This window comes from Gavia stellata, chromosome 10 (assembly GCF_030936135.1).
Source record: "Gavia stellata isolate bGavSte3 chromosome 10, bGavSte3.hap2, whole genome shotgun sequence".
Classification (NCBI taxonomy): domain Eukaryota; kingdom Metazoa; phylum Chordata; class Aves; order Gaviiformes; family Gaviidae; genus Gavia; species Gavia stellata.
The window spans coordinates 33,713,708-33,740,086 of NC_082603.1; the positions used below are offsets into that span (position 1 = coordinate 33,713,708).

General features: G+C 39.3%; 2 protein-coding genes across 2 annotated transcripts in view; one reads left to right on the forward strand and one right to left on the reverse strand.

The window, feature by feature from the left end:
• The first annotated feature begins 6 nt into the window (after positions 1-6).
• Positions 7-22,676, forward strand: ALG6 (ALG6 alpha-1,3-glucosyltransferase). The gene is made up of 15 exons (XM_059822027.1): positions 7-12; positions 3,192-3,303; positions 6,142-6,226; positions 9,697-9,786; positions 10,710-10,798; positions 13,068-13,150; positions 13,853-13,917; positions 16,226-16,411; positions 16,915-17,050; positions 19,127-19,212; positions 19,793-19,877; positions 21,008-21,078; positions 21,605-21,673; positions 21,822-22,020; positions 22,286-22,676. Exons 2-15 carry the CDS (start codon positions 3,222-3,224, stop codon positions 22,481-22,483), a joined length of 1,524 nt encoding a protein of 507 aa, XP_059678010.1. The 5' UTR covers positions 7-12; positions 3,192-3,221; the 3' UTR covers positions 22,484-22,676.
• A 2,273-nt stretch (positions 22,677-24,949) lies between these two features.
• Positions 24,950-26,379, reverse strand: part of ITGB3BP (integrin subunit beta 3 binding protein) — a 34,767-nt gene continuing 33,337 nt past the window's right edge. Inside the window, exon 9 of the mRNA XM_059822111.1 lies at positions 24,950-25,790. The gene's annotated coding sequence lies outside the window, so the exon portion shown is untranslated. The remainder of the gene's footprint in view (positions 25,791-26,379) is intronic.

The window sequence follows — 26,379 nt, forward strand, 5'->3', positions numbered from 1 at the left end:
CGCTTGTGTCCAGTAAGGAGCCGCGGGCTCGCGCCAGAGCGGCGGGAAGGGCCGGGCCGGGGCGGGAGGGGCGGTGGCGGCGTTGCCCGCTCCCTCAGGGCTCGGCGGGTCCCCGTGCTCCCGCTCTTGTGCCCCGGGGGGCCGGGCCGAGCCGACGAGCCTCGCCGGTGTTAGTGCGGGGGGCGGGCGTGCCGCGCCTCCCGTCCGTCCCTTCCCCGGGGGCGGGCGGCGGTTGGGGGGCTGAGGAGAGGGGGTCGCCCGGAGCGGGGCGGGAGGCAGCTGAGGGGAGGCGCGGTGGCGGCGGGCGGCTGAGGGCGGCTGGGTTAGCGGGGAGGCCCGAGCGCAAGTCCCCCCGCAGCAGCTCAGCCTCGAGTGTCTCTCTGAGGCGGCTGGGGATAGAGGGGGGATGCGTGAGGAGATTTGGCAAATAAATACGTCTTCTGGCACGGAGTGGGGGAACAGTAGGCTTGTAGAACGCGTGTTGCTTCAGCAAGTGAAATTCTTAATGTAGCGGGTGCATTGTTGAGGAAGGGAAGGATGCTGCTGAGCTGCGTGCTGACATCTCTTTTAAAACAGCGAGTTGTATTAAGGGTCGCGCATCTGTGACTGAGTTCTCTAAGTTTCCCTTTGGGAAGGAGTGGGTGGTTTGTGCCGGTGCTATTTATCTGAACCTTCATAGTATGCAGCGTGGAAGGGTAGTGGTTTTTTTTCAAGCTGTGATTTTCACCTTATGCTTATAGGTGGCTTCTTGCTTGAGAGACCCTCTAGTGTTGTTCATCCAGAGGCAGAAGGTAAAAATGAGACTGACCAAACCAGCTTGATCATCTCCTGAAAAGTCTTACTTGTTTAACACTGTTATTCATGGGGTAGCAAAAATTACAGGTCCGTGCTTTAGAATCTAATAAAAGCATGGCTTTTGCTTCCAGAGGTATGGAATAATTATTAAAGATTAAAAAGAAGTAGGAAAGGATATTTTAAGAATCGCGTTTGAGAGGAGAGAAGGAAGAAACTCAATACCCCAGAAAATGACAGTTACTCCAAATGCAAGGAATGGCAGAAGTAAATGAGAGGAGCAGAGTTGGGGGAGGCTGTCTGTAGGTGAGTCTGGCATTACGTAGGAATTAAGACGGTATAATTAATTAATAATTCTGACTGCAGTTCTAACTGGAGATAGGAAGGCCAGTTGTGAATATTTTATCGAAGGGAAAGGCCAGGCTTGTGACACTTGATTTTGGAAGTCATATAAGGCTCTGGTCTTACTGGACCCAAATTTAGGAAGCACGGGAGTTCACTTAGGGTAAAATGATCTACAGAGTCGACCTCAGTATCTTTTATTTAGATAAATGTGCCTATCCTGCCGTTTAGGCACAGGTGTAGCATTGAACGCATGCAAATATCCGTATTTGCGTTTCTACCTATAGATGGTGATCTACTGCTGTCATAGATTTATATTGTTAAGGTAACTTTTTTCCCCCCTTGGTGGTGGTGTTGGGTCATACCTTTCTGTGAATAGTAAATAAATACAGATTTAGTTTAAGCAGAATAACCTAAACATGTCTTAGGTGTTGCTTGTCTGCTACGAAAACAGCAGTTCAGTACTGCTGCTGTGTGGGACTTTTTTGTTGCTCTTTTTTTGGCAGTGGCAAGTATATTAAACTCAACTTAAATCAGATGATGGCTCTTCTGCAAAGGGAGGTCTTTGGCAGTTGTACCCAGGCTCATCCACTCTTCTGTTGTTCATGTTCGGTTGTTCATGTATCTGTTGCTGACTGTGGAGGGAATGGTGCTACTGCTGCTGATTTGGCCTTTGGATTTACTGCTGTCTCTCACTGTCAAGACTGGAGTAGTTTCTTCTTCATTTTTTTTTCTAACTCGGACTAAAATGTTTTTGATCCTGTGGGTCAAAGTTTGTATATTCTATAGTTAGTGTTTTTTTGCATAGGGCAACATCATTACTTTCCTGTTTCTCTGTTCCTGAGCTTGATGAATGTGGCCCTTAATTTGACAGATCCAGCAACGTTTCTTATTGTTACTGGATCCTTAATATGGTCCAGCAAGGTTGGTGGGAGATCAGTCCTCCTGCCTTTTTGGGTAGAAGGATGGAGAAGATCTCTTGAGCCTGGTAGGTTTCATCTGGTGCGTCCTCTAGGGAGAGGTAGCTGATGGATAGTGTGCTTATGCTTGGGGAAGGGGAGGTAGAATTTCAAGCCCCTTTTTGAATATCGGGGAGACTGAAGTAAGATTCAGATCAGGAATTTTTGATCATTAACGCCAGATCTTTGCATTCCTAGGTCAGTGATACGCATTTACCTTTTTTATTATATATTGGCTCATGACTGTATTCCTGCGGAAGTAGTTAGAACACACGATACAGAGTTTATGATGGGCTCTGTGCTTTTATAATGGCTGCAGGAGAACAGACAATACGTGGTCCAGCATAAGACCCACCAGTACGTAGTTAACTTTTAAATAATTTTTGAATATGTTTAAACCAACAGAGAAGCCTATACCAGATCTGTGTTTTGCATAATTTGGCTGTGGTGTTCTTAATCGAGAAAATAAGTGCCATGAACTTCATACTGAGACATTTACTCACTTTTTAAAACTGCATGCTTGTTAACATTTTTTTTTTTTCCTAGTGAGTTATTAATCTGGGAATTTTTATAGACTTCTTTGAAGAGGTTTTTCTTGTTCAGTGGCAAATACTAGTTTGTGAGCTATGTAACATACGTGGTTGGCATGAGTATTTTGACTATCACTACAGTCTTTCTCTACTGGTCTCTTGTAGAATCTTCTCTCGTCACTTACAGGTAAAAACATGCTGCATTTTTGCCTAACAAATTGTGTGGAGCTTATTAAGGTGTGTATGTACGATATAGTGTTGATCATGTATTTGAGGTCTCTTAAGTGGTTTGAAATCTTTTACCCTGCTGCTGTTTTTATGCATTTTGTCCAATGCCTTTTCAGCTTCTAGATCAGAAATGGGAGAAATGGCTTCTGGGCAACATTGGGCTTCATGGTTAGAATTCTCGTAGTGTAAACCCCTCCCGATTGCAGCGTGCTTCCAGATGCAAGATAGTAACAGAACACTTCTGGGTGGGGAGAAAACCGGGACTGTCAGTAGTGCTGTTAAACGCCTAAGAAACAAAACCGTGGACAGTATTGTAGCAATGTTTATGGTGTTTTTTCAGGTACCTTTTGGCTTGTTGCAAAGACCAGCTATGGAGAAGTGGAGCTTAATGACAATTACTGTTTTAATAGCACTTACTGTACGCTGGACTGTGTCGCTTGGTTCTTATTCAGGTAATACGTGTTCATGGTCTGTAAAACAACCACGGGAAAGTGAATTATGGAGCTTGTGATAAATTAAAATAAACTTGCATGTAAAATCATAAATAGGAAGCAATATGTGATTTCAAGTATTGTATTTTAGTGCCTCTCTGTTTCCCTAAGGTCCATATAATACCTTGTCCTTATTTTTCTGAAGTGTGCAATGATTAACATCACGGCCGCTTGGAACAAAACGCTGAAAAACAAAACCATCACAACTTTTTTTTTGTGGGGGGGGTGATGGTCAGTAATGTTTTAGAGGAGCCAAAGAACAGCTGGCCTTTCACCCCTATACCTTTGATATTTCAGTAGCTGCAGAATATTACTGCAGTCCAATTGTACATTTGTTAAATGTACAATCAAACTTATTAAATGTAATAAGTTCTATAACATAGATATAAGATATAGCCTGAATTTATATTTAGCTAAAACTATACTGGAGATAATGAAGATGGTGTAAAGGTGACGTGGAGTGAGCGATTACACTCTGTCTTGTAGCTGTGCTTCCTTAAGATTGTTTACAGCATGAGCTAAAGCTATATTCTTTTAATAGATGAGTTTTTCTCCTCCCCATTTCATAATGCTTACAAAGAACTAGCAGGTTTTTTGCGAAGCTCTCAATGCCATTCCTACACTTAGCATAAGTTTGCACGAAGCTTGCTCTCTGCAAATTTTTTTCAGAAAATGAACCATGACTTTCAGTCCCCATCAGCTAAAAGAATCACAAGCTCCATTAGATCCAACTCTGTTTTTCTGTTAAGGCAGTGGGGAGCCTCATCCCCTGAGTAGCTGGAGCTGTTCAGTAGTAGTCTAGTGATTTTTAAACTGGTAAATCCTGGGTTTCATTTACTTGAAGGAATTTGCATGAAGATTAGTTGCATGCTTAATTTCTTGCACAGTTGTTTTATTTTGAATTTGCTTTCTGAAAATGCCATCGTAAGAGATCTGTTCGTAGGTAACTGAGGCTCTCTTCTACCCACCTATATGCAGAAAAACAAACCCCCTGTCTTTTGCCACACAATGCTACATTTCTGTTGCACTGCAAGTATTTACAATTACATTGCTAACTAGATTTTTTTTAGGTTGATTTAATTTCGAACCAATAAAGATTCTGAAAGAGAGTCTTAAAATAATGCCTGAACTAAAATAATGATTTTTTAAAATCTTGTTTCCTACCCAACGATCGTATAACTTCTTTTGGAATAGGGAAAGCTGAGTCTGATCCCGTCCAGCAAATTATGAAAGCATGTGCTTAATTTTGTCTTTTTTTCAGCCAGCCAGTGCTCAAACCTGAATGTTAGAAAGAGCTGTCACATGCATAAATACGCTGGAATTTTTTTTTCTTAAGGGGTGGAGGAGCTGAAATAAAATATGTGTGTGTTTATATCTGTGTATGTATATGTGTATATACACACAAACACACACACACACACACATATACCCACACTCTAAAATTTGGATGATGCCTATTTTTGTATTTCAGTAATCCTATGACAGGTTCTTTGTTCCACTAGATTTATAGTTGCAGAATGGACACCGATAAAACTCCTGTTCTCCAGTGACCTCACTTATTTGGGAAACTTTCAGTTGAATGCCTTATATAGTGGATATAATCTCCTCTCTCTACTACCCAGGAATAAATTAGCGGAGATAATATGTTCTCTCTGCTACCCAGGAATAAGTAGTACATATCTGAGCTTGTGTGACTCCTGCAAACATAGATCATGTGGAAAAAATATAGATGGCTTTCCTATATTTTAAAGAAACTCTTAAATCTCTGTCTGGCTAGTGTCAATATTTTACTGGAAGTACTATCGGTCCAGTTTCTGTTCTCAATAAGCACAGGTTAATAGAAGTAAATAAACTCTTATGATAAAGATGCTTAACATACTGCCGTTATCAGAGTTAGGCTTACGTTGAGGGAATTGTTTATGAGTAGACATCTGAAGTATTTGCATTGCTAAAGCTTTTTTCTGTGGAAAAAACCCAGTATCTTAGTTTCCTGAGAGACTTACGTATGCGTGTGTGAAAAGCGTCCTTCAGATAATTCACTTTGCAGAACTGCTACTTAACAATCACTCAGTTGAAAAATGTGTGAGAGAGAATTCCTGTAAACCAAAATGGAGCAGTTATTATTTAGAAAGCTTTGTGGATTATAGGAAAAAATTCTTCTAAACCTATTCTGTGTACTGAATGGCCTGAGTTAGTAAATGGCTTGTCTTAACTCTATTAAGAATCCTGGGGAAAGGGACAGATGCAGTATTCTTGCTGGTGTTGCAAAGCAGGCGACAGAGGAAAGGGAGAGGAACTGGGGGACTGGCAGCAAGTCCTAGTTCTAAGTAAATTTAAAAATAAGGCTGGTTGTTACTTTTAATAGCAAACTACCACAACATGGCTGAAACACAAGTGAGAACATTGCCGATTATTATATACTAAGAAAGCGTAGTTCACACAAAATCAGTATAAGATGTCCATTGTGCACATTTTCTTATTTCAGAAAAAGTGCCACATTTTTAATCTACACTTGGAAATGATTTTTTTTTTTTGTCAGATGAGGAAGAAGCTCTTCACAGTGGAATATCTTGATAAATGCTTATCACAGAAATATTCAGAAAGCCAAAAGAATGCATAACTTTTTTTTTCCCTCCTCCCTGTTAGACTGCGTAGCAGATGAGGTCTCTAGTTTGTTCTCAAATGTCAGAGGGGAATGGAGAATAAAATCAGTAATATTAATATGCAAATACGTATCTGGAGGAAAAGTAATCTGTGTAAACAGAATAAAGTCATAAATACTCTCTCATCTCTCTTTAGGTGCAGGAAAACCACCTATGTATGGAGACTATGAAGCTCAGAGACACTGGCAAGAAGTTACGTACAATTTACCTGTCAGGCAGTGGTACGTAGTGCTACTGCAGTTCAGGTTACAAAGGGGTAAATGTAATGAAACTCTTGTTTCGGATCTTACTTCAATATGCCTTTAAGATCTCTGCAATATCTTCTACTGTTCTCTGAACTATTCTGAAAACCCTTTTGTAGTAATATAATATCACTCTGTTCTTAGACTGAGGTACCATTTTCTTCACAAAAAAAGAAAAAAAGCTAATATTTGGAACTTTGACTTGCTAGCTGTCAGTTTGTATGACAAAACAGTCTGACTGGTAGGTCTCTCTGTTGTGAAACTCCAGCTTTGTTTTGAATTGACTAGAAAGGTCAAGAAAGAATTTTTTAGTAGGCTTACATGAGAAATCACAGAGAAGCTTGTTCACCTGGTTTAGGAAAAAAAAAAAAATCAGGTCAGTTTCCTGAGTTCCACTTCTCTAACACACAGAAACTTGCATGATTTTCAGCATTGACAAAACCACAACAAACTGCTCGTCTCCCCTAAGCTAAAAGGCAGGGGCATGCCAGTAAATGCAGAGACTTGAATTGTGCTGGAGGCACGGGTTGTTTTTTACAGCTGCAAGTTCATTGTTCACACCTATGTTCTTAATATAGATTTGAAAATGTGCGTGCCTGGAATCTAGATGTGAGGATAGTGAACTTAATTTGTACAGATCACTTAAAACAGTAGGAAAATTATTCCAAATATTTTATTTATTTTTATATTATTCCTAATATTCCTTGGAGCTTGCATGGAACGGTAAAAATTATTTAGTCCATATATACATGCTGCAACACAAATTGGAATACATTGGAACTCCAGGTCATCTTCCAACAGGGATTCTGTTTGTCTGGTGTAATTTTTTCCTCAACTACCTGTTGGGGAACAGACTGATATGTCAGAATAGTTTATTAATTAAATTTTATTTCCATAAATATATGCGGGGCCAATTCTGAAAGTATGGCACTGTGTGGAACTCTGCAGATGACTCTATGCTATGACTTTGGATCATCCTGTTCTACATTTTTCTGGGATATCCAAACCCCTCAGTGTGCCAGAGTTGGGATAATGGAGAGCTGACATAATAATAGAGTTGGCAGCTTTGATCCATTCTGCTGCGCAGAACTATATGTACTTAAAATTAAGAGTTATAGCAGTCGTTATTTCTAGGCATTCCCAGGGGCCAGGTGAAACTATATTGCAGGCTGAGTTTAGCCTATGGGCTGCCAGTTGGGCATCTCGGTCTTGTTGTATTTGGTCTTCGTTTTATTTGTAACAGAAGTTTTTTGGATTGGGTCTGCTTTCGGAATTGAATCTCTGGTACAGCGAAGTCATATTCAGTCCTGGGCGTTTGGAAAAGAATATCTCGGCTGACGTGCAAGGGATTACATTCTAGGATACTAAGGTGTCTTTCCCCTCCTGTATTATAGAAATACGCAGTGTGCAAAGACGTTATACTCCAGTATGTAAAAAATAGTGTTCCAATTTGAAGTTGAGATTCTAATCACTTCTAGTGCTGTTATTCGTTTAGTATTTAGAAAAGCTGTCTGTGCAGCAAGCATGTGTTCCCCTGTAAATTTGTCTAGGTAAATACAGAGAGCAGCTCTCTCGTGAGGACATAGTCCTGTAAGATCTCTTGATCTTTTCACAGACCATGACGTTGTCACGTTTACCGTTAAACAGGCACGTATAGGTAATATAGCTGCATGTTCCACGCTTATTTTCTTTGATCCAAACCAAAGATCTATTTAAAAAAAAAAAAAAAACCAACTGTCGTAAACTACAGTATGGTTTGTACTTGGTTTCCTTGTGTGAGCTTTCTCTGAGCCAGAGGCCAGGATTTAAATATTTCTTTTTTATATTATTCTTTAGAGTCTTGACATTATTTATTAAAGGCTACTTTAAGAACATGCTTTTTTACTATACTGCTAATTAAAAGTGTGAAGGCTTTTTTGCTAAATATTACTGGGTATAGGTATTGATTTTTCTGTTGATACTATGAGTTTATGGAAGGTAAAATTAAAAAACCCCACAAAACTGAGAAGTTTACTACTAAGTTGCAGACTATTACAATCTGCATGAAGAATCTGAACTGCCTTGGCATGAGCAATCTTGAATCGTAGGATAAGAAGCAGAGATGCAACTCAAGAAGTATGATTTATCATCAGTTCATAAGATACTTCAGGCAGCTCATAAAGAATTCAAGAAATATCATTTACTATAATAAATGTCAAAAATTGACTGCATTTGAAGAGAGAAACCAGAAAAGCCAAGAGCTTGCCCCTTGGCAGTTAGAGTAGACTAGTCAGTCTCTTTCACTGTGAGATACAAAGGGTCTGATGCCTCATTTTTGTAACTTCTCTGTTTTCCTTGGCTAAAACTTTCTGTTTCTCATTTGGAAGAGGTGACTTAATTTTAACCGCGGCCAGCCTTCCACAGAAATACCGACACAACGTAATTACAGATGGGAAAATCCTTTTCCTTTCTCTCACGTGGTCCACCTGAGTTTTGAGGTAGAACTAGTAAAGTGGTTGTGGCTGACATATCTGATTGAGGGTCATGACCTCGTGTTGGCGATGCAGGAGGTGTTACTCTGATAACTTGGTGTTGCCTTCTAAGGAACTTCTTAGCCCCAACTCCTACATTCGTGCTGACGGAATTGCCTAGGTGCACCTGCTGTGGCAGGGTTTTCTTCCAGACCTATGCTGCTTTTTGTTTGTCTGTGTAATACCTTTATGCCACCCTTTTCCGCTTCTGTTCAGTTGCTTTCCAGCAGTATAACTTCAACAGATGGTTTTTCAGAATTTTCATATTAAGGTCTGTTGAGCAGAAGCCATTCACAACTTGCTACATTACAGTCTAAAAGAGTAGCAGGTAAAGTTTAACTATTCAGAAGTCATTCTCACGTATTAAATGTGCTGACCAAGTCCAGGAAACAAAGGAACTGAGGATTAATATAAGGAAAAATCACCAGTGAATCCCAGTTCTTTTGAAATTTCCTTTTAACTACATTGGTTTTATTTTCTTTTTGGCAAATTGACTGCTGTCTTCTGGAATAATTGGTATGCATGAAAAATGTGGGTTGGGTCTGTAGATGGAGGTGAGGACCTGCAAAGCCTGCCACATAAACAAACCTAGAGCTATAGTAGATGTGTACAACTGTTTTTGTGTCGGCTTTGTCCTAGTCTCTGGGTTTTTGTCAAACTCTGTTCACATCAAGGATTTTCCCTCTCCAGGTAAGTAAGCTCTAGCAGCTTTTTTTAATCTGCTCTGCAAACACAAGTGAGTGTACTCGGTATCACTTCTGCTTTTGTTTTGTTGCTTGCGATTTTTTTGCATGAAGTAAAATAAAGCAGATATAGAGGTTGCTAACTGCCTTTTTGATTTTGAATACGTTGATAAAAATACTTGGTTTCATATTCAGCCTTTTCCTTGGGCTGAAACAAAGCTGGAAATGTAGATCCTTCTTTAAATTTTTTTTTTAGGTACTTCAATACAAGTGATAACAACCTACTGTACTGGGGCCTTGATTATCCACCTCTTACTGCCTATCACAGTTTTCTGTGTGCTTATGTGTAAGTTCATTATTTTACATACCTACTTCTGTGGAGAATGCAAAACACCAAATACGCCTCTCTTTTTTTTTTTTTTTTTCCCTTCTTTTTTTTTTTCCTTCCTCTCCCGAGGAGAGAAAGTAGTAGCTAAAAACGACCAATCTGGGCAGCTGATGAAATGAAAAGTATTGTTTGCTACTTTAAAGCTAGGGAAATAGATTTTATATGTATCCCTATTGCTTAAAACTAACATTGCTATTTTTCTGTCTTGTAATTATTGCAGTGCGTACTGAAGGGTCCGTAAATTTTTAGCAGGTTTAGATGCGGCTTAGATTTTTAGCTTTCCGTATAAGCCACTGTTGCATCCGTGATGTACAGAGAGAAGCGCTGTAGGAATTGGGTGCATCGCATGGGAAAGCTCTCGTATATTGAGAGCCCGAGTGACATTTGATGACTGGGTATCATGGAAATAGAATTCTGTTATTGGAATACTTTTTCCACAAGGGCTTTACTGCTGTTGGAATGAGACTTATGGAATAAGAATGTAGGTTAAAGTGCACAGGCGCAGTTATGTGGGGCATCTATGTGAACTGTAAATGGTTTATATTTAATACTTAAATATGAAAGGTATTTACAATTGTTTTTTTAAAAGTCAGTGGAACTAGACTGAAGGTGGTTATCTTGTCCTAATGTTGTATTCCATTTTTACTCTTGTCAAAGATTATTTTTTTTTAATTGTGAAGTAGCAGCTAAAGTCTATAGTGTAAACTGATCTAGTAGCGAGGAAAATCTTTCATTGATCACTATTGCTCTTTGAAATATTTCTTCTCATTCATCTTAATTCTTGGAATACGCTCCTGTGCATGTCATCTTTATTGCTGAAAGGAGTGTAAAGGGAAATGAGAACTGTCTACATTTTGATGTGTCTGTACTTTGTTTTACAGTGCAAAGTTAATAAATCCTGATTGGATTGCTCTGCACACGTCTCGGGGGTACGAGAGTCAGCCACATAAGTTATTTATGCGTACAACAGGTAGGAAAATTATATTTCCTTAGGATGTTCATACAGATTTGTCTCGCTTACTAATTTAGCATGTTTAATATCATGCAGCTTCTCTGTCTTCACCAGTTTATGTTCAGTTTCTTGACTTGGGTGGCTTTGCAGGTCCATTTATGAACCAAACTCGTGTGTTCTTTTCTGCCATCATTTGTGAAGCTGATAAATATAAAATATACAAACAAGTTTTCAAACAGGTTGGTTCAGTAAAAACTCCAAAACAAAGCAACTTTTTTTTTTTGTAGCATAGACCCATTTTTAAATTTTGAAAATACTATCATTGTTTTCCTTTCCATTCTGATAAATAGTTTTTCATTTTCAGCTTAGCTTGGTTTTTATTGTAAAATTATTTTGCACATAGACTGGCATTCACTTAACAGCCTCTTGAGGTCTCAGAGATCCTTATTATGAGCTGTATACTTTATCTGAAAGGGAGAGATATTTGATATTTTTAAAGATGTCACTTTTCTTTCAAACGGTCACCACTTTCTAGAGATAAACTTCTGTTAACAAAACAGTAAAAATGTATTTTACCACTCTCATCCTAAATTTCATTTTCCCGCAGTCACTCTTCTGACCGTTTGATTTTGAACTGCCTCTACAAAGAAAATGATAAACAAGTGCAGAGAAATTTTTCTAGATAACTTAATTCAGTAGCTGTATCAGCAGGACAGCAAACAATGTGGCCAGTGAGCTCTTGTTCTCTAAGTGGTGGTAGATGCCGTATTATCCTGTTACTATGTTCTTTCATTTTAGATCTGTCTTTTGCTTTGCGTAACAGCAGAATTCCACAAAATGCTTTCCGACTGCAACAGCAGAATTTGTTGTTCATCAATAGCTTTTCTGTACTTCACAAACCTCTCAGTCCGGTCTCTAGTAATTGAATGAATTGGGAAAAAAAAAAAATCACTAGAACTTAATTACCCTTGAAATGGTCTTTATTAATTTTGAAATCAACTCACTTGACAAACCACTGATGGATCTAGGAGAACTGATAACCCTTTTTTAACAACAGCCATTAGAAGAATGCATTGAAATAATTCAGAATGGTCAATGTCAGCTGTTGGTATTACACCTTTATTTTAAGTGTCAGTGTATTTGTTTTGCTAAGGCCTTGGGTATATTTGTTTAATTGTGGCTTAAGCCTGCAAAACAATTCATCACTGAATAACTGATGTCTTTAAACATTTTCTTCCAAAGCCCATGACCAAAAAGAGGCAAAGTATACTTTCCCACTTGGAATAAATGCACATTTTCCTGAAACTGGTTTATAGAAATAATCTGAGATTTTTCTCAGGCTCTTAAGACAACATCCAAGAAGAATTCACCTGGTGGTTTAAGCACGAGCAGGCATTGACATAATTCTGGGCAGGTGAACCTGCTGTTTCTGTTTTCTTGTCGACCTTCTTACATATATTTGCTGTAGGCGGATGATCAAAGCCAAATAACTAGTTTTAGTCTCTTTATCCACATGACTAGTAATTCACACAGCTACACTGGAGATTGTAGCAATCTAGAGCTTCTTAATTATTTGTGTCTTCAGACTATCTGTTCCATCAAACGACTGGATCTAGTCATAGTTGATTTCTTCAGAGAATTAAGAATGCCTTCTCTCATTTCGGCATGTGAGGAACTAGAGTGTGCTCCCTTATCGACTGAGGCTGTGCCAGAAGCCAAAACAGCTGAACACGTGGAAGCAGCAGCTTTTGGACATCAGAAATGATAGCGTTAGAAACATTAACAAGATCAAATTCTGTAGACCTATTTCTTTTTGTCCTTTGAAGTGGAACTACCCAGTTTATTCTAATGAAGAACTTTCTGATATTTTAATGTTTACTTGCCTATATTTTTTCCTTGTCTTTTCCAAAACAATTGAAAAAAATTAGCTTTGGTGTTACTGCCAAACCTGAGCTATCTTTAAAGCAATGAAGAATGGTGTAACGCAATGTAAGATAATGGAAAAGCATATTCAGTGGAAACTATAGTCCCACGACTTTTGAAGTTCAGTTGACTTGAATGACTAAAGTGAAGTTTCCAGTGAGGGTACCCCATTCAAAAGGTAGGCAACTATTCTCAATGTGTAGTCATTATCATTTGAGGTTTTTTACACCAAATACAACCAAGATGTGGAGCATTTAGAAGCAGAGTCAAAGATTCGCAATCCAGATGAAAATAGACAACTTGAATAGCATTAAGATGAGGTATGTGGGAGGATTCTAACGTAAAGTTAATCTTTATTTTTCAGTGTTTGTTGCTGATTTGCTGGTTTATATTCCTGCAGTTATTTTATATTGTTTTTCCTTGAAAGAAACATCTACTAAAAAGAAGGCAAGTATCTGGTGTGTGTGTAAATTAAAAAACAAAGAAAACATACTGTTAAAACAGGGTAGAAATGTAACAGTATAAGAGTTAATGAACGTATAGAACACTGATGGCTTCAGTTGACGTAAAACTGGTGGCAGTCAGTATATCTCGTATTAAAGGCTTTTCAGTTAAAAAGATTAAAAAAAGCCATTATCTTATAGCAATTATTTTAATGCTTTCAATAACAATAACAAGATGTGCTGAAGTTTAGTAGCCGTGAACTCCTGAATTATATTTCTTTCTGAATTTATTACTTAGGTAGTAAAAACAAGATTTGTGCTGTGACATGGGGGAATCTAGGAACTGCTTTGTCTTGCACACTCCTTATGGTAGAACCAATTCATTTTGGAATAATAAGCCGTCTGATTTTTGGAGTGGTTCCAAGGTTTAAGATGGGTGTGGGTGGTCTTTGAGCTGGTCGGCAAAGGGCAGGCTGGTCTCCATTCAACATTTTCTTATTTATGGAAAATCTTTATTCTTTTTTATTTGTCAAAATATTACTGACAGAAGATTGCTTGTAGAGAAGAAGATTCCTACGTATAAGACGCACCGTGGAGGGGCAAATTTTTGTACTGGAGAAGTAGTATAAATTCCTCTGTCTAATGTCTAACCTAGAAATAATTATCTTCCCCCTCTTTTTTTTTTTTTTTTGATCCTTCTTTCCAGGTTTCTAGTGCTCTCTGCATACTGCTTTATCCAGGCCTCATTCTTATTGACCATGGACACTTCCAGTATCCTTGTTCTGCAGTGAAATGAATTTCTATTTACGAACTAACACTGTTCTTTAGTACTAGTCTTTAGCTGGGCAGAAGGTTACTTTTGTATACAAAGTCATCTGAGGGGCTTCTGCCTACCCCAAAGTGGAGATATTGAAGAAAACTGTCAGTCTGAAATATATCGGAGATAAATAGTTGATATTGGGACAAATCAATCCAAACATGAATAGCGTTCTTCCCATGCCTCAAGCTCCTATTTCTGTCAGTCGCTTTATTGCAGATAACGTCAATGCCGCTATGACAGTGAAAAGAAGGATGGCTTGTGCTCCTGTGATTTGTGTTTGGAGAGAGAGTCACCTTAGATCTTCCGGAGATGGCAGAGGAGTGTGTCAGGTGTAGTTGTGTAAAATGTTCAGTTCTATAAAATGTGCCGTTCTGTCTTGCCTTTACAGTTACTTGAGGTGGATTCACTTCACTTAATAATGCCTAACCATTTAAAAGCTAGGCATCTAATACGAGTTAGGCCATCAGAGCTAACTAGTAAATAGTGGTGGCAGATGCCTTCACAGGTGGGTCTTTTTTAATAAGATTTCTGTTTTTATACTTGTTTTGCTCATCAACAAGCAAGTGCTGTTAGTTGACTACTCCAGGCTGTGCCGCTTAGTGCTGTTGAGCCAGAGGGACACAATCCTGGAGTTGTGATAAATGTGGATATTTAAATATGCCAAGGAGATATCAAATCTCAGCATCTACTACTAAATCAAGTTTTGACAATCAAACAGTTTACTAATTTGTTATTTTCTTCCAAGAGAGTGCATGGTGAACTTGGATGATGATATATCTTTAGAAAGCAGATCTAGAAGGAAAAAAATTCACAATGTTATTGAATATTTGAGTTACAGCTCAGGAATTCTGAAATTCCATTTTTGGCCTGACTCTTTAAAGATGTAGATCATCTGGAGACATCTCTTACAAGAATGGGGATGGGAATGAATGCAGCTCATCTTAGGTGAGAGAGGCTGGCGATCAGAAGGCGGCACAGGTTTAGGTTTTCTGCTATGGAAAAGAAGTACGAAGAGGAAGGCAATAATCTGTTGTGTGTCTTATGTTAGATAGGGGAAGTACCAGCCCGAAGTTACCACAGGGATACATGGAAAAATCTTTTGAACCTTAATTACAGTGCAATGCTGGAATAGATTGTCTGTGGATGTTGTGGAATCTGTAGCATCAAGACCGTTAAGGAAAGGTTCAGCAAACCTCTTGTCAGGGGTGATGTAGGTGCAGCAGACACTGTGTTGAAGCAGACAGATGTTGTGCGTAGTCTCTGGTCTCTTCCAGCCCTGTGATTCTTATGTGAATAACTTCACTACCTGTGACCAGCTCTTGAGAAGTAAATCTATTGACTTAACCTTACCTGCTGCTGCAGGTCTCTGCAAGTTCACAGCCTTTCGGTATAATGATTTGTTGATGAGATTACAAATACACATGGTGATTTTGAGTGAGAAATTTGTGTGGGCTGGAAACAAGGTAGACAAATCTGAATGTGTTGTCACAGCTATTTATATTGACGAAGAGAAAACAAAATACTGTGACATTTCTGACAAGTATCTCTTGGTTTCTCTCATTGCGTAAAAATAACAGTAAAAGACAAAGCTAATCTTTTTTTGCAATTTAATAGTAAGTGTAGCTTAGTCTCTTCAAACTCTGCTGAGCTTGGGAACCTGTTCTCAAAGTCATAAGGAAGTAACGTTGCTTTTAGTAACTATTAGTCATTGTTTGTACACTATTAGCAGCTACGGGAACTGGTCATGGATGAGGGTGCCTTGTGAGTATAATATAATCACAAAAAACCTCAGGAGTCCTTGAACTAAATAATATATAATTTAAATACTGATGTATTTGAATATTCTGCACATATCTTTTGGGAGCTGGGAGGAAAGACTCTTGAAAGCTTTATCCTTAATCATGTAAATACCAAGAAAAAAATATTTACCCTGATGCGTCTTACCAAGTATTGTCACTGTCACTAGAACCTTGGCTGACTGAGGATACATTACTTGTATAATTAACACACACACATGCTATTTGTCCTCATTTTTGCCTGTGCAAGCTTTGACTCAAGCCTTGGAAATAGCAAAATTACACTTGAAATCAAAGTAAAATTATTTCTGTCTGTGAACAACATAGTCACAACTGGCAATGTGTTTTTAAAACTAACTTGGAAAAACTTACTTGGCATGCTGTTTTATGCTTGTCCCTCAGGGCATTCATTACTGACTTCCAGTGCTGAGTTGTGTATCTTGTCCTTGACATAAAAAACCATATACAACTCAGTGAGCCTCGGCTTTGCCTTGTGGGGTGTGCTTTGTTTGTCTTACGACTGGGACCTGTTGGGGTCAGTGGCATTTTGCTTGGCCTTGAATTATAAGCAAATGGAACTCTACCATTCTCTGCCCTTTTTTTGCTACTTACTTGGAAAGTGCTTCAAGAAGGGACTGAAAGGAAAGGGGTAAGTGACTTTAGACCGTGTTGTCTTTCTCGGGAATGCACCCAGGCAGCCTGGCATTGAAATGTGATTCTCCTTATTTGCAGGTGGGCATTTATTTCTGAATTAATTTCTCGTGGAAGATACTTACCTTGTTGTAATGTATTCCTCTCTCACAAAATAAGTATTTCTTGCTGAGGTCTACATGAAGTGTTTCCACTGAACAGATGGTAAAATCTGTTAAGGTGTCCTTTCTTAGCACTCTTTATTTTGTAAGCTAAATTAAATACGGGCTGCAGTGGGCAACCAGATTAGACTGACAGCAGTAGCTCTGTGGTTCTCATGGATCGCTCAACTGGGGATGATGAACTTTTTCTGTGGTACCGGTAGCTCGTTTTGTTTACATCTGTCACCTTCAGTTTTGTATCTCTTTTTAAAAAAAGGTTTATGTTATAAACTAAGAACTGACTTTTGTTACCAGTAGCTGGATTTATTTTTTCTGATGTAAGCTTTTCTCTTGATTGCAGATTAGCGTTGTTAACTAAAATAACAGGGACAGTGGTGGTTTCCTTTGCTGTCTGCTGGCTCCCGTTCTGTACCGACATGGAACAAATCATGCAAGTACTCAGAAGACTCTTTCCCATTGACCGAGGCTTGTTTGAGGCATGCATGTTTTCTTCTCCCCCACCCCGCTGTAAATGTTCCGTATTCTTAGATCCCTTGAGAAACCTTCATCGTGACCTTTAGGGATTTCATGTGGGAGACACGCCACAGAACCAGTAATTTGAGATGGCTTCTTCAGCAGTCGTTTCTTGCCAGTTATTTAATCCAGTATTTAACCCCAGCTCAGCTGGCATCTTCCAGGATATTATATGAGTAGACAACACTTATCCCATCATCAAACCCATACTTCAGTCCATACATTTTTCCATTGAAATAGATTCCGTAGTAATTGACAGTGTCAGAAGATGTCACCTCAAAAGTTAACAGCTTCAGTCTCTGTCTTTGGTTCTGCTCAGCTATTGTCAACAGGATTCATTATTTAAAAAAAATAAAAATAGTGTTTTGGGTGCAGCCTAGAACTTCCTTTTTGACCCACCTTGTGTTTTCAGTGCAAGTTTCCACAGTATTTCCCAAAAGTTTTAGGCCAGGTCTGCTTTTGCTTTTCCTCAGGCTATCGACATTTGCATGCTGCAGGGTGCTGAGTTCCGCAGCCTTAATCCAGTAAAGCAATTTCTTGTTTACCTAACGCTAAGGCCACAGGAGTCTCGCTGATAAAAGAAAGCATACTCATTTCCCAAGTAACAGTGAGCTGCTGCTGTTGTTGTTTTGCTTAATTAGGGCAGGAGTCTTAATATCACAGTTTAAAAAGCAGATTCTCAACTTCCAGTTTAACCAATAAAATAAAGCTTTGAATTTTCAGTTTTTGATGTCACAGGGATTTAAGCAAATGCTTACATAGCTTGATTCATCTCAGGTTTTCTTTTAATCTTCTTTAGATAGAAATAATACCACGACTGGCACTTTTTTCTTCAAAAATTAATGTTGCTGTACCAAAGGCAGCATTTTATTTGGGCAGCGGTATGGAAGTTATTCTCTGCTAGTTTATTTGAAAAAAAAAAAAAAACCAAACAAACCCAACAACCAAAACAAACAACCCTCCCACCCCAAAAAAACAATGACCTTGGGAATTAATCTGGAATTTATAAATAAATAGTTTTGGTCGCCACACTTCTTATTCAGTACCAAGTTTAAAAATAAAATCTGTAAATGACAAGAACCAATGAGTCTGAAAGAGCTTAAGGATTTTGGTCTAATATTAGCCCAAATATTTTCTGAGTTGATCAGGGGAGTGACTTGCTGGATGCTAATCGAGACAAAATGAGAAATTGTCCACGTAAGCAATGCGCAGTAAATTTATACTGGGGTGCGTGTAACAGGTTCTTTGAATTGGTTCCCATTTACAGCAGCAGTAACAAATGCTGATGGTTGTAAAACCGTATTGGTTATTCAGTAGGCGTCCTGCGTGTTGGCTGGTGCTGCCAAACCCTCTGTTCGCCTGTAATCCTCAGCGGGTTTGAAGTGCATATTCTGTATTGCTGGTGAGCATATGAGGAAGATGGCTCAGTTGTTGGTGCTAGTAGCTTTCTTGCTGTTATGTCTACACAGCTGTGGTTCAAGCAGCTGTTTAGGGATGAGTTTCACGAGCAAGATAGCTGTAGTTACAAATTTAATTTTGAAAGTGATCCTAGCACAACTGCTAATGTCTTTAGACCTCTTGATTTATTAGAGGTTAACTCTGTCATTGCTAGCAAGCAGTAAGCACAGCTAAATACATTCAGGTATGTAATGAAATGTGGCAGTATACAGAGTATCTTCACATTTGAAAAAAGATTCGTATATGCCCCCATTTAATCAGGGCCAGATAGTTTTGGAGCCTTATTTTCCCAAAATGCGTGACCTCGTGAGTTCAGAAGTAGTCTCTTGTGCTGAAGAACTATTTCTCAGTTATTTTAGAACATGTTTTAATTGAGTCTCTTAAAACTTCCCATTTTTGAAGATCAGAATGATTTGAAGTACACCTAAGAATATGATGCATATCTGCAAGTGTCTTTTTGCAGTATCACGGTAGAGACCCAACAATCCCCCACCTCCCAAGCCCCATTTGTTGTCACAAACATAAGTTTAAATGAATGTAATTATCACCAATTACCCTTTTTTTTTTTTTTTTCCTTCCAGGATAAAGTAGCCAATATTTGGTGCAGTGTAAGTGTCCTTATAAAGATAAAGAATATAGTATCACCTCAAACTCAGCTAAAACTCAGGTAAGACATAACTGAAGTGCTTTAGGTAGTTTTTTATTTGCATTGGTTTTTGCGAAATGAGTCATTTTTGTTAAAGAATTATGAGAAGTGGTATTTAAAAGATTGAAAAAATGTTTTCGTTCCTCTACTGTACTTTTCTCCCAAGTGACAAGGGTTTCCCCAAGTACTGTTAGGAATATTTATGACTGAAAAATTTCCTGCTTGTTTATACAGTGATTTAAGCTACTTGGTTGGTTAAAACTGAATTACAATTTGCATGCTTTCCTCTTCAAAGAATTACCTCTTTTAGTGCTCTTAGAAGTCAGAGTTCACAGTTCTGTTGTCTGACTAAGTGAAGAATCCAAGTCTAGGTCTACAGAGTCTGCAATATTAATGGAAATGCTTTACTCCTTTTTCAGAAGTGCTTACGTCAGTGCAGACGGTTCAGTGCTCTTCTCGTGTGGTTGAGTCTCCTTGAGTGATTTTGTACTTCTGAAAATTACAACTGAATTCCTCACTTACGTAGTTTTCAGAAGTGATTATATGATACCGTGGATGTAGTTACTCATGTATTAAAACTTTTTCTTACAAAATTCTTTAGTTTTGCTGTAACATTCCTGAGCCTGCTTCCTACTTGTATAAAACTAACTGTCCAGCCTTCTCTCCGAGGATTTAAATTCGCTTTGGTAAGTATATATTTTTAATTGCTCCTTGTTTTATTGCCAGCACTGGTGTGTGTGACCAACAGTTCTGCTTACAGTTGCCGTGATGTGCGGATGTGCGTGTACCATTAAATGCCGTTCTGTTTCTGCTGAAGAGATGGGTTAAAAAGTGCGTTGCTGCCACGTGTCCAGGGGGGTCTGACCTGTCTTTTACATCCAGACTTTTTTTCCTTAGCCTTAATTTTCTTTATTTAATGCTGTATTTTTATCTTCCTCTGAAGAGTCTTTAGAGATTCTGTACACATTAAAACCTCATATAGAGTTGGAATTTCTCCTCTTCTTGTTTTGCTTCCAAAGTGCTAGTTTTTGTTACTGCATTGGCTGCAAAATTCAGTAAAAAAGTCCCGAGATGAACATTGTAAGCTCATTAGCACTTTGAAAAGAAAATGATACTATTTCCCAAATGCTTGCCTTTTCTTGGTCATATTATATCATTGAATTTAAGCACACTAACATGACTTACATGCGAAAATCAGTTTTCCTTGAAATGAAAATCATATGGAGCTGGTCCTAAGGTTTCAAGAGTTACCAGATAATTTCTATTTTTAATTTTATGTGAGTACTGTTAGAGAGTTTATTGCAACATTGTCTAAAACTAACATTTATCCTTTCTAAGAACTGGTTTATGTTTTACAGTGTGTTTGGTTTTTTTTATTTGGTGGGAGAAAAAAGACAGTTTGTTTTCTTTGGTTGATTGGCTGCTCGTGATGATGAGCAAAATTCTATGTCAAAAAGGTGGGTAGTTCTCACAGCGACCGAACTTTGCCAGTGCTCATGTACGTGAATATTGTGTTTACTCGCTGGGGATACCCTTCTCAGTAAAGCTAAGCAAGAGTGGAGGGCTCTTTACGTGACGTGTTTTCTGACTAATTCTGGGTAAACCTTCAAACAACATAGTTTTCAGTATGTATGAGTGGTTACAGAAGCAGCTCTGTGTATGTGTAAATTGCACTGGAGTAAATGTAGCAGTTAATTAGAAAAAACAGATCATTTAGCTCAGACGTTCACGTAAAGTCTATGCCAGCAGAGAAACTAAAACAGTGCTTTGCATTGCAGTCACATACACTAATACGACTCTGATTTCCTTTTCTAAGGTTAGTTGTGCATTGTCATTTTTCCTGTTCTCCTTTCAAGTACATGAAAAATCTATTCTTCTAGTGTCAGTGTAAGTAAATTATTTTTCGGTGGATGTATTTTGATCTTTTCCTCATCTTGTTATTGCATGCTGCTTTCTCACTTACAATGTATCTGATTTTAAAAACTCTACACATTTGCTTTTCTGAATAACTTGTAAATAAAAGTAGATAAATACAGGCAGCTGGAAGTTGCCGTACAGGTGCTCCTCGAAGCCTTGGACAGAGCGGGCGCTAACCCGGCCATCTGTGCGGCCGATGGCCCGCACTGTAAGGGTTCCACTGAGCGACTCTCCTGCTGCAGACCCCCGCACAGGGGTTCAGTGGGGCGTAGGGGGTTCAGTGGGGCATAGGGGGGAGCAGGGCGCCGCAGCAGAGCATGCGGCGCTTGGGATGCTGCCTATTCCTGGACTTCCGGAGCCGGTGGCAGTGGGGAGCAGGCAGAGCTCCGCCCTGCCTTCCCGAGGAGTGGGAGAGCAGCATCCGTGTCAAAGGTTGAGAGGATGATGTGCTGTCACGTCAGTGTTTGCATACCTGTTCTTCCTCTTTTTATTCTAGACCCGTCTGCTTAATCATAAACGAAATCCCTTTTATGGCTACGTGGTTTCTACTTGTATCAACTTTCAGGTGAGTTGGACACCACTAACATTATTTTAAAACCCTGTTCTTCCCCAATTCTAGTAAATAAATGTATCCTTTTTTCTCTCCTCTTTATATCCTTTGAAATAGAACTCAGAACGTGCACTCACTTCTGCGGGTAATTCTGTTTTAACAGTATGTTGCCTCTTCTGCTGAAGGACGGCCTGCTGCTGGCCTACGCTGTGACAATGCTGGCATTCCTGTCGGCCTGCGTGGCTTCCTTCTCCATATTTGAGAAGACTTCAGCAGAGGACCTGCAGCTGAAACCGTTCTCCCTTTCCCTGAAGGGATATGTTTCTTGGTTTAAGTCATTTCCCAAGATGGTCAGGAGCCTGGTAAGCAGTTTTAATGCCTATAACTCTTACTTGCAGCTCTTCATGCTACTGAAGTACTTGCATAAACCAGTTTTATGTCCATAACTGTGTACAGAGCCCCGAACAGGGAAAGCCACACTATCTCAGTGTAGAGGTGTGCTCTAGCTCTGCGATGTCATCTACGTATAGATTGAAGAATACAGAGCACCCAAGTAATGAAAGTAACAGCTTACTCGTTTGAGGTGTTAAATCACCGTTAGCTAATATATCACTCCTTATCTTACAGTTTCTTCTCTCACTAACCCTGATGGGTGTCCTGTCTTTAACGAGTGCTGCAGTGCATCCTCCACAGAGGCTACCGGATTTATTCCCTGTATCCGTGTCCGTTGTTTCTTGCTTACACTTTTTATTATTTTTGGTGTATTTTAATGTTGTTATACTCTGGGACTCAAAGAATAGTAGAAGTCAGAAGAAAATCAGTTAATCAACCCGTGAAGATCAAGGACTGAAGTGTGAAAGGACAGAGTATTTTCAGTGAACGGTGTCTGGCATTGCAGGTAAACCTGTTTGTGACGTAATACAATTCCTGTAACCTAACGAAAATCAGGAAACACATATTTAAACAGAAAATAATCAAAGACTGTTTTAAAGGAGAAGTGTTTTGAAAAGAACTTGGAAGTGTGATTTGGTGTGTTTTCTTCAGAAGTGTAATACTTTTTGTTACCATTTGTAAACTTAAAATGCCTAATAAAGGACCAAATTTTGAATTAATGCAAACTGTTTTGTTAGCGTGAAGTTTACACGTTTCCCAACATAAAAAGCATAAGCAAGGGAAGTAGTGCAGGTTAAGTAGTAACTCTTGGCTGGTGGCTTTTCAGTTGTCTTGCTGAATTGTTTTACGACACAAACTGTCCTCCATCGTTGTTTCACGCAGCATGCTGCCGCTCATCCAGGCTGCTGCACCAGGCTGGGTGTTGGCGTGAGGCGCTCTCCGGATGCTGTCAGCTAAGCAGAGCACTGGGTTCCTCAGCTAATGCTGTAGGGGAGAAACCCGGGCCTTCCAGCAGCGTCGCTGGCTGGGGACCTGTCGGCTTAGCCACGCGATGGGCCCAAGTTCTGCAGCACATCTGGATGGCGATTCTGTAGCAGCTTCAGCTCACCCACAGGCTTTTGGTTTTCTTGTATTATAAAATGTGTTATTTTTCATGGCGCCAATGCTTTCAGAACGCTGAAGAATCACACCAAAGTTAGTGCTGGGCGCAGGAGGAGAGGCTGTGGCGTTTGGAAAGGGGAAGGTTCGTGTGTGTACGGCGGCTTGGAGTACATTTCTTCCTTCGCTGTAGGTCAGCAGCTACAATTTGGTTTTAACACTATTCTAGTCTTAAAAACAGTTGTTGAGAGTCGCAACAGGACTGAAAAGCCAAAAAAATCTTGGTTCTGCTGAAATAATAGTTGGGGTGCTGCAGTGCAGTTTGAAAGCAGGTACTAGGCTCTGCAAAAAGGAAAAAAAAGGGAAAGACTACCCCTTACTGTGTAGTAATCTGCAGATGTAAACTGAACTGAACTCTGCAGTTTCTCCCTCGGCACAGTACAGCCTCCAGTGCCAATAGTTCAGAGAATACACATTGACGGAATAATTATATACATAACAAAGCGTGTAGTAAGGAAATAAATCATAAAGCAATTCATGGTAGTTTAATTAGGAGTCAGTCTATCATTTTTTCTTTTTATATATGTATTAAAAAAAAAAGCAAACCCATCCTCATTTAAAGGCTTCTGCCCTGACCTGACTGCACTCTGTCGCATACCAAACTGCCATTGACATCAGCACATTCTGGGGCTGTCTCTGCAGTGTTGGTGTGAGTGTGTGAATCAGCTGTTCTGGGAACTCCCACCTGTGTCAGTTAGGAATACTGCAAATGGAGCCTCTACATGCTGAGTGCATTTATTCAGGTTTTCCAGCTTTATTTGTTGTGGAAAAAGTAACTACAGCTGCCATTATACCCAGGGCAGCGGAGACAAACTAAAAAAGGTGTAATGTTATCGGTGGTGAGTACACTTTAGCAGTTTATGTACACTGTAACAGTTCACTGTCAAACAACAAAACTTAAATTTACACAAGGTTTTGGAATTTTTCTGAGGCTGTGCGTGCCAGAGCTCTGCCCACAGCATGCCCTTTCTTTTGAGAAGTGTAGGCGGAGTGGTGTTGATGTGCATCAGGACCCCTAAATAGGAATCTTTGTCTCTGGAGGCTGCGAAAGCTGGAAGCCACAGCATTGCCTCCAAGCTGGGCTGGGTGAAAGCCTGCCAGACGTTCCAGCAGCTTGAAGAAGGTTGATGTCCACTGAAATAACCTGTGAAACAGCAAATGAAGATGGAAGGAAGCAGAACGGTTTCAGGTTCCAATTAGCCAGTTCTCTTGTGTTCATCATGAGATCAGGGTGCAATCCTTCCCACCTGTATAAAAACATTAGTTTTGAGTGTATCTCTTGTCTTTGTCCTTCAGACGGCTGCGAGGGTCACACCATCCGCCTGGTGTGTGTGGAACTGGAACTGGTTCTTGACGGACCCGGCTGCTTCTGAAAGGCAAAAGCCTAGTACAGCAGGAGGGCAAAGAAACAGTAACTGCCTAAATAGCTGAGGCACGCAGGAGGAGTATTTGCAGCAGAATCTTAGCATATAACTCTGTCTTTCCCTAAAAAAATGATTAAATACCAAATCTAATAATTACTATGGTGTAAGTTACTGCTGTAACTCATTGTTGTCCATCATCACCTTTACTGCTCTTTTCCATACAAGTTTTATTTTGTTCTTCTAAGACCACACAGAACAGCTTGATTTAGACTGGCGCACAGTTCATTTACAGACTCTTTTCAGATCAATAATTATTTAATTTCCAGCTACAGAGGTTACAATCAGGTTATATAAACTACTGCTGGTTCAGGCCACCCCGCCATTATCATTCATACAAAGCAATCAGCTGGTCAGTCTTGTACATACAACAAATACCAACAGCACAGAAGGCTTAAAAGGAGAATGGTGTGGAAATTAAAAAGAGTAACTGAAACAATTCCCTTCAAACAATTACTAACGTTTTTTCCAATCAGACTGTACAGACATCGAAGTGCAAAACCATTTTTTGTTAATTAAAAATGCCCAAAGCTTGAGTGCGTCAATGTTTAACCACACACTGGAACATGTTTATCATTTTGGTTCTCAGAATTTTAGTTGTAAAAAATCAGTTTATCTGTTTGAGTAACAGTACTTTGCAGGGGTAGGAAGAAAGGACAGTCAATTCTGACCATTTATGTTGAACTTTGGCAAAAAAAAAGTCATTCTACTGCACTCTTTTAACATGCTTTGAGATGCAGGGTATTCACTAGGTTGGAGAGGAGGTTTTGAAGATTCATTATAAAAAGGGTTATATTGCCTTTTTTTAAAAGAGAAAACATCAAGGCAGCATAATTACATATTTGCAGCAAGAACATACATACGGAAACTATAGTTTATTTTCCATGCAGCAGCAAACCTAAATCAGCATTTTGTACACAGGCTTGCATAAAACAACCGTGATGTATTATTTACATTGAGATTATCTGGTTGTGCACATTGTTGAGTTTAAATAGATGCCAGAAATTTTATCTAGATGTGCACCTGCCTAGCGCAACGAGCAATCCCGAACTGGTATTTGCTGGGGAGATTGGTTTACAGTCATTTCTTCTCTCCTTTTAAGTACAGTCAAGCAGATGTAGAACTTTGGGTTGCTGTGGAATGCATTTTTCACATAATGCCTGTGTGGAGATAAGGAATGACTAAAATAAATAGCAATTAGACAACAGCATCATCATTCACATGATCTGTTCAGAATTACATGTTTGTCCTACGTCCAGTGCTAGCCTCGCTTCATAAAAAACACAGTCAGACACACGTACAGCCTGAGGCAATGCACAGCAACATGCGGTCGCCCTTGAACTGCAGTAACATTTTAAGATGTGATTTAAGGAAATGCTGTGGTTTTTATCTGTAGAAAAAAAATCGAGAAATCATTGCCAAAAGATCATTTAGCTATCACAACTGTATTTTTTTTAAACAATAAGAAAGCAAAGGGCTTTACAGTGCTGGTCGCACTTGGGAAGGGATAGAGAGAACCAGAAAGAGTAAATGTGTCTTTTTTTGGACATAAGGGGCAAAACCAATATTGACTGACTAGACAATACTGTCCGTGGACATAAACTAATAGTAGAGACATGAGTGCTCGCTGAGCTAACTTCGAATTGAAACCTTGTAGTTGTCAGCCTGAGTTTAGTTCAAACTCATAAGCCGGTGTAAGACACTGATTATTGTACCACAGAACAGTCCCTCTTTGCGTTCTGTAGGACT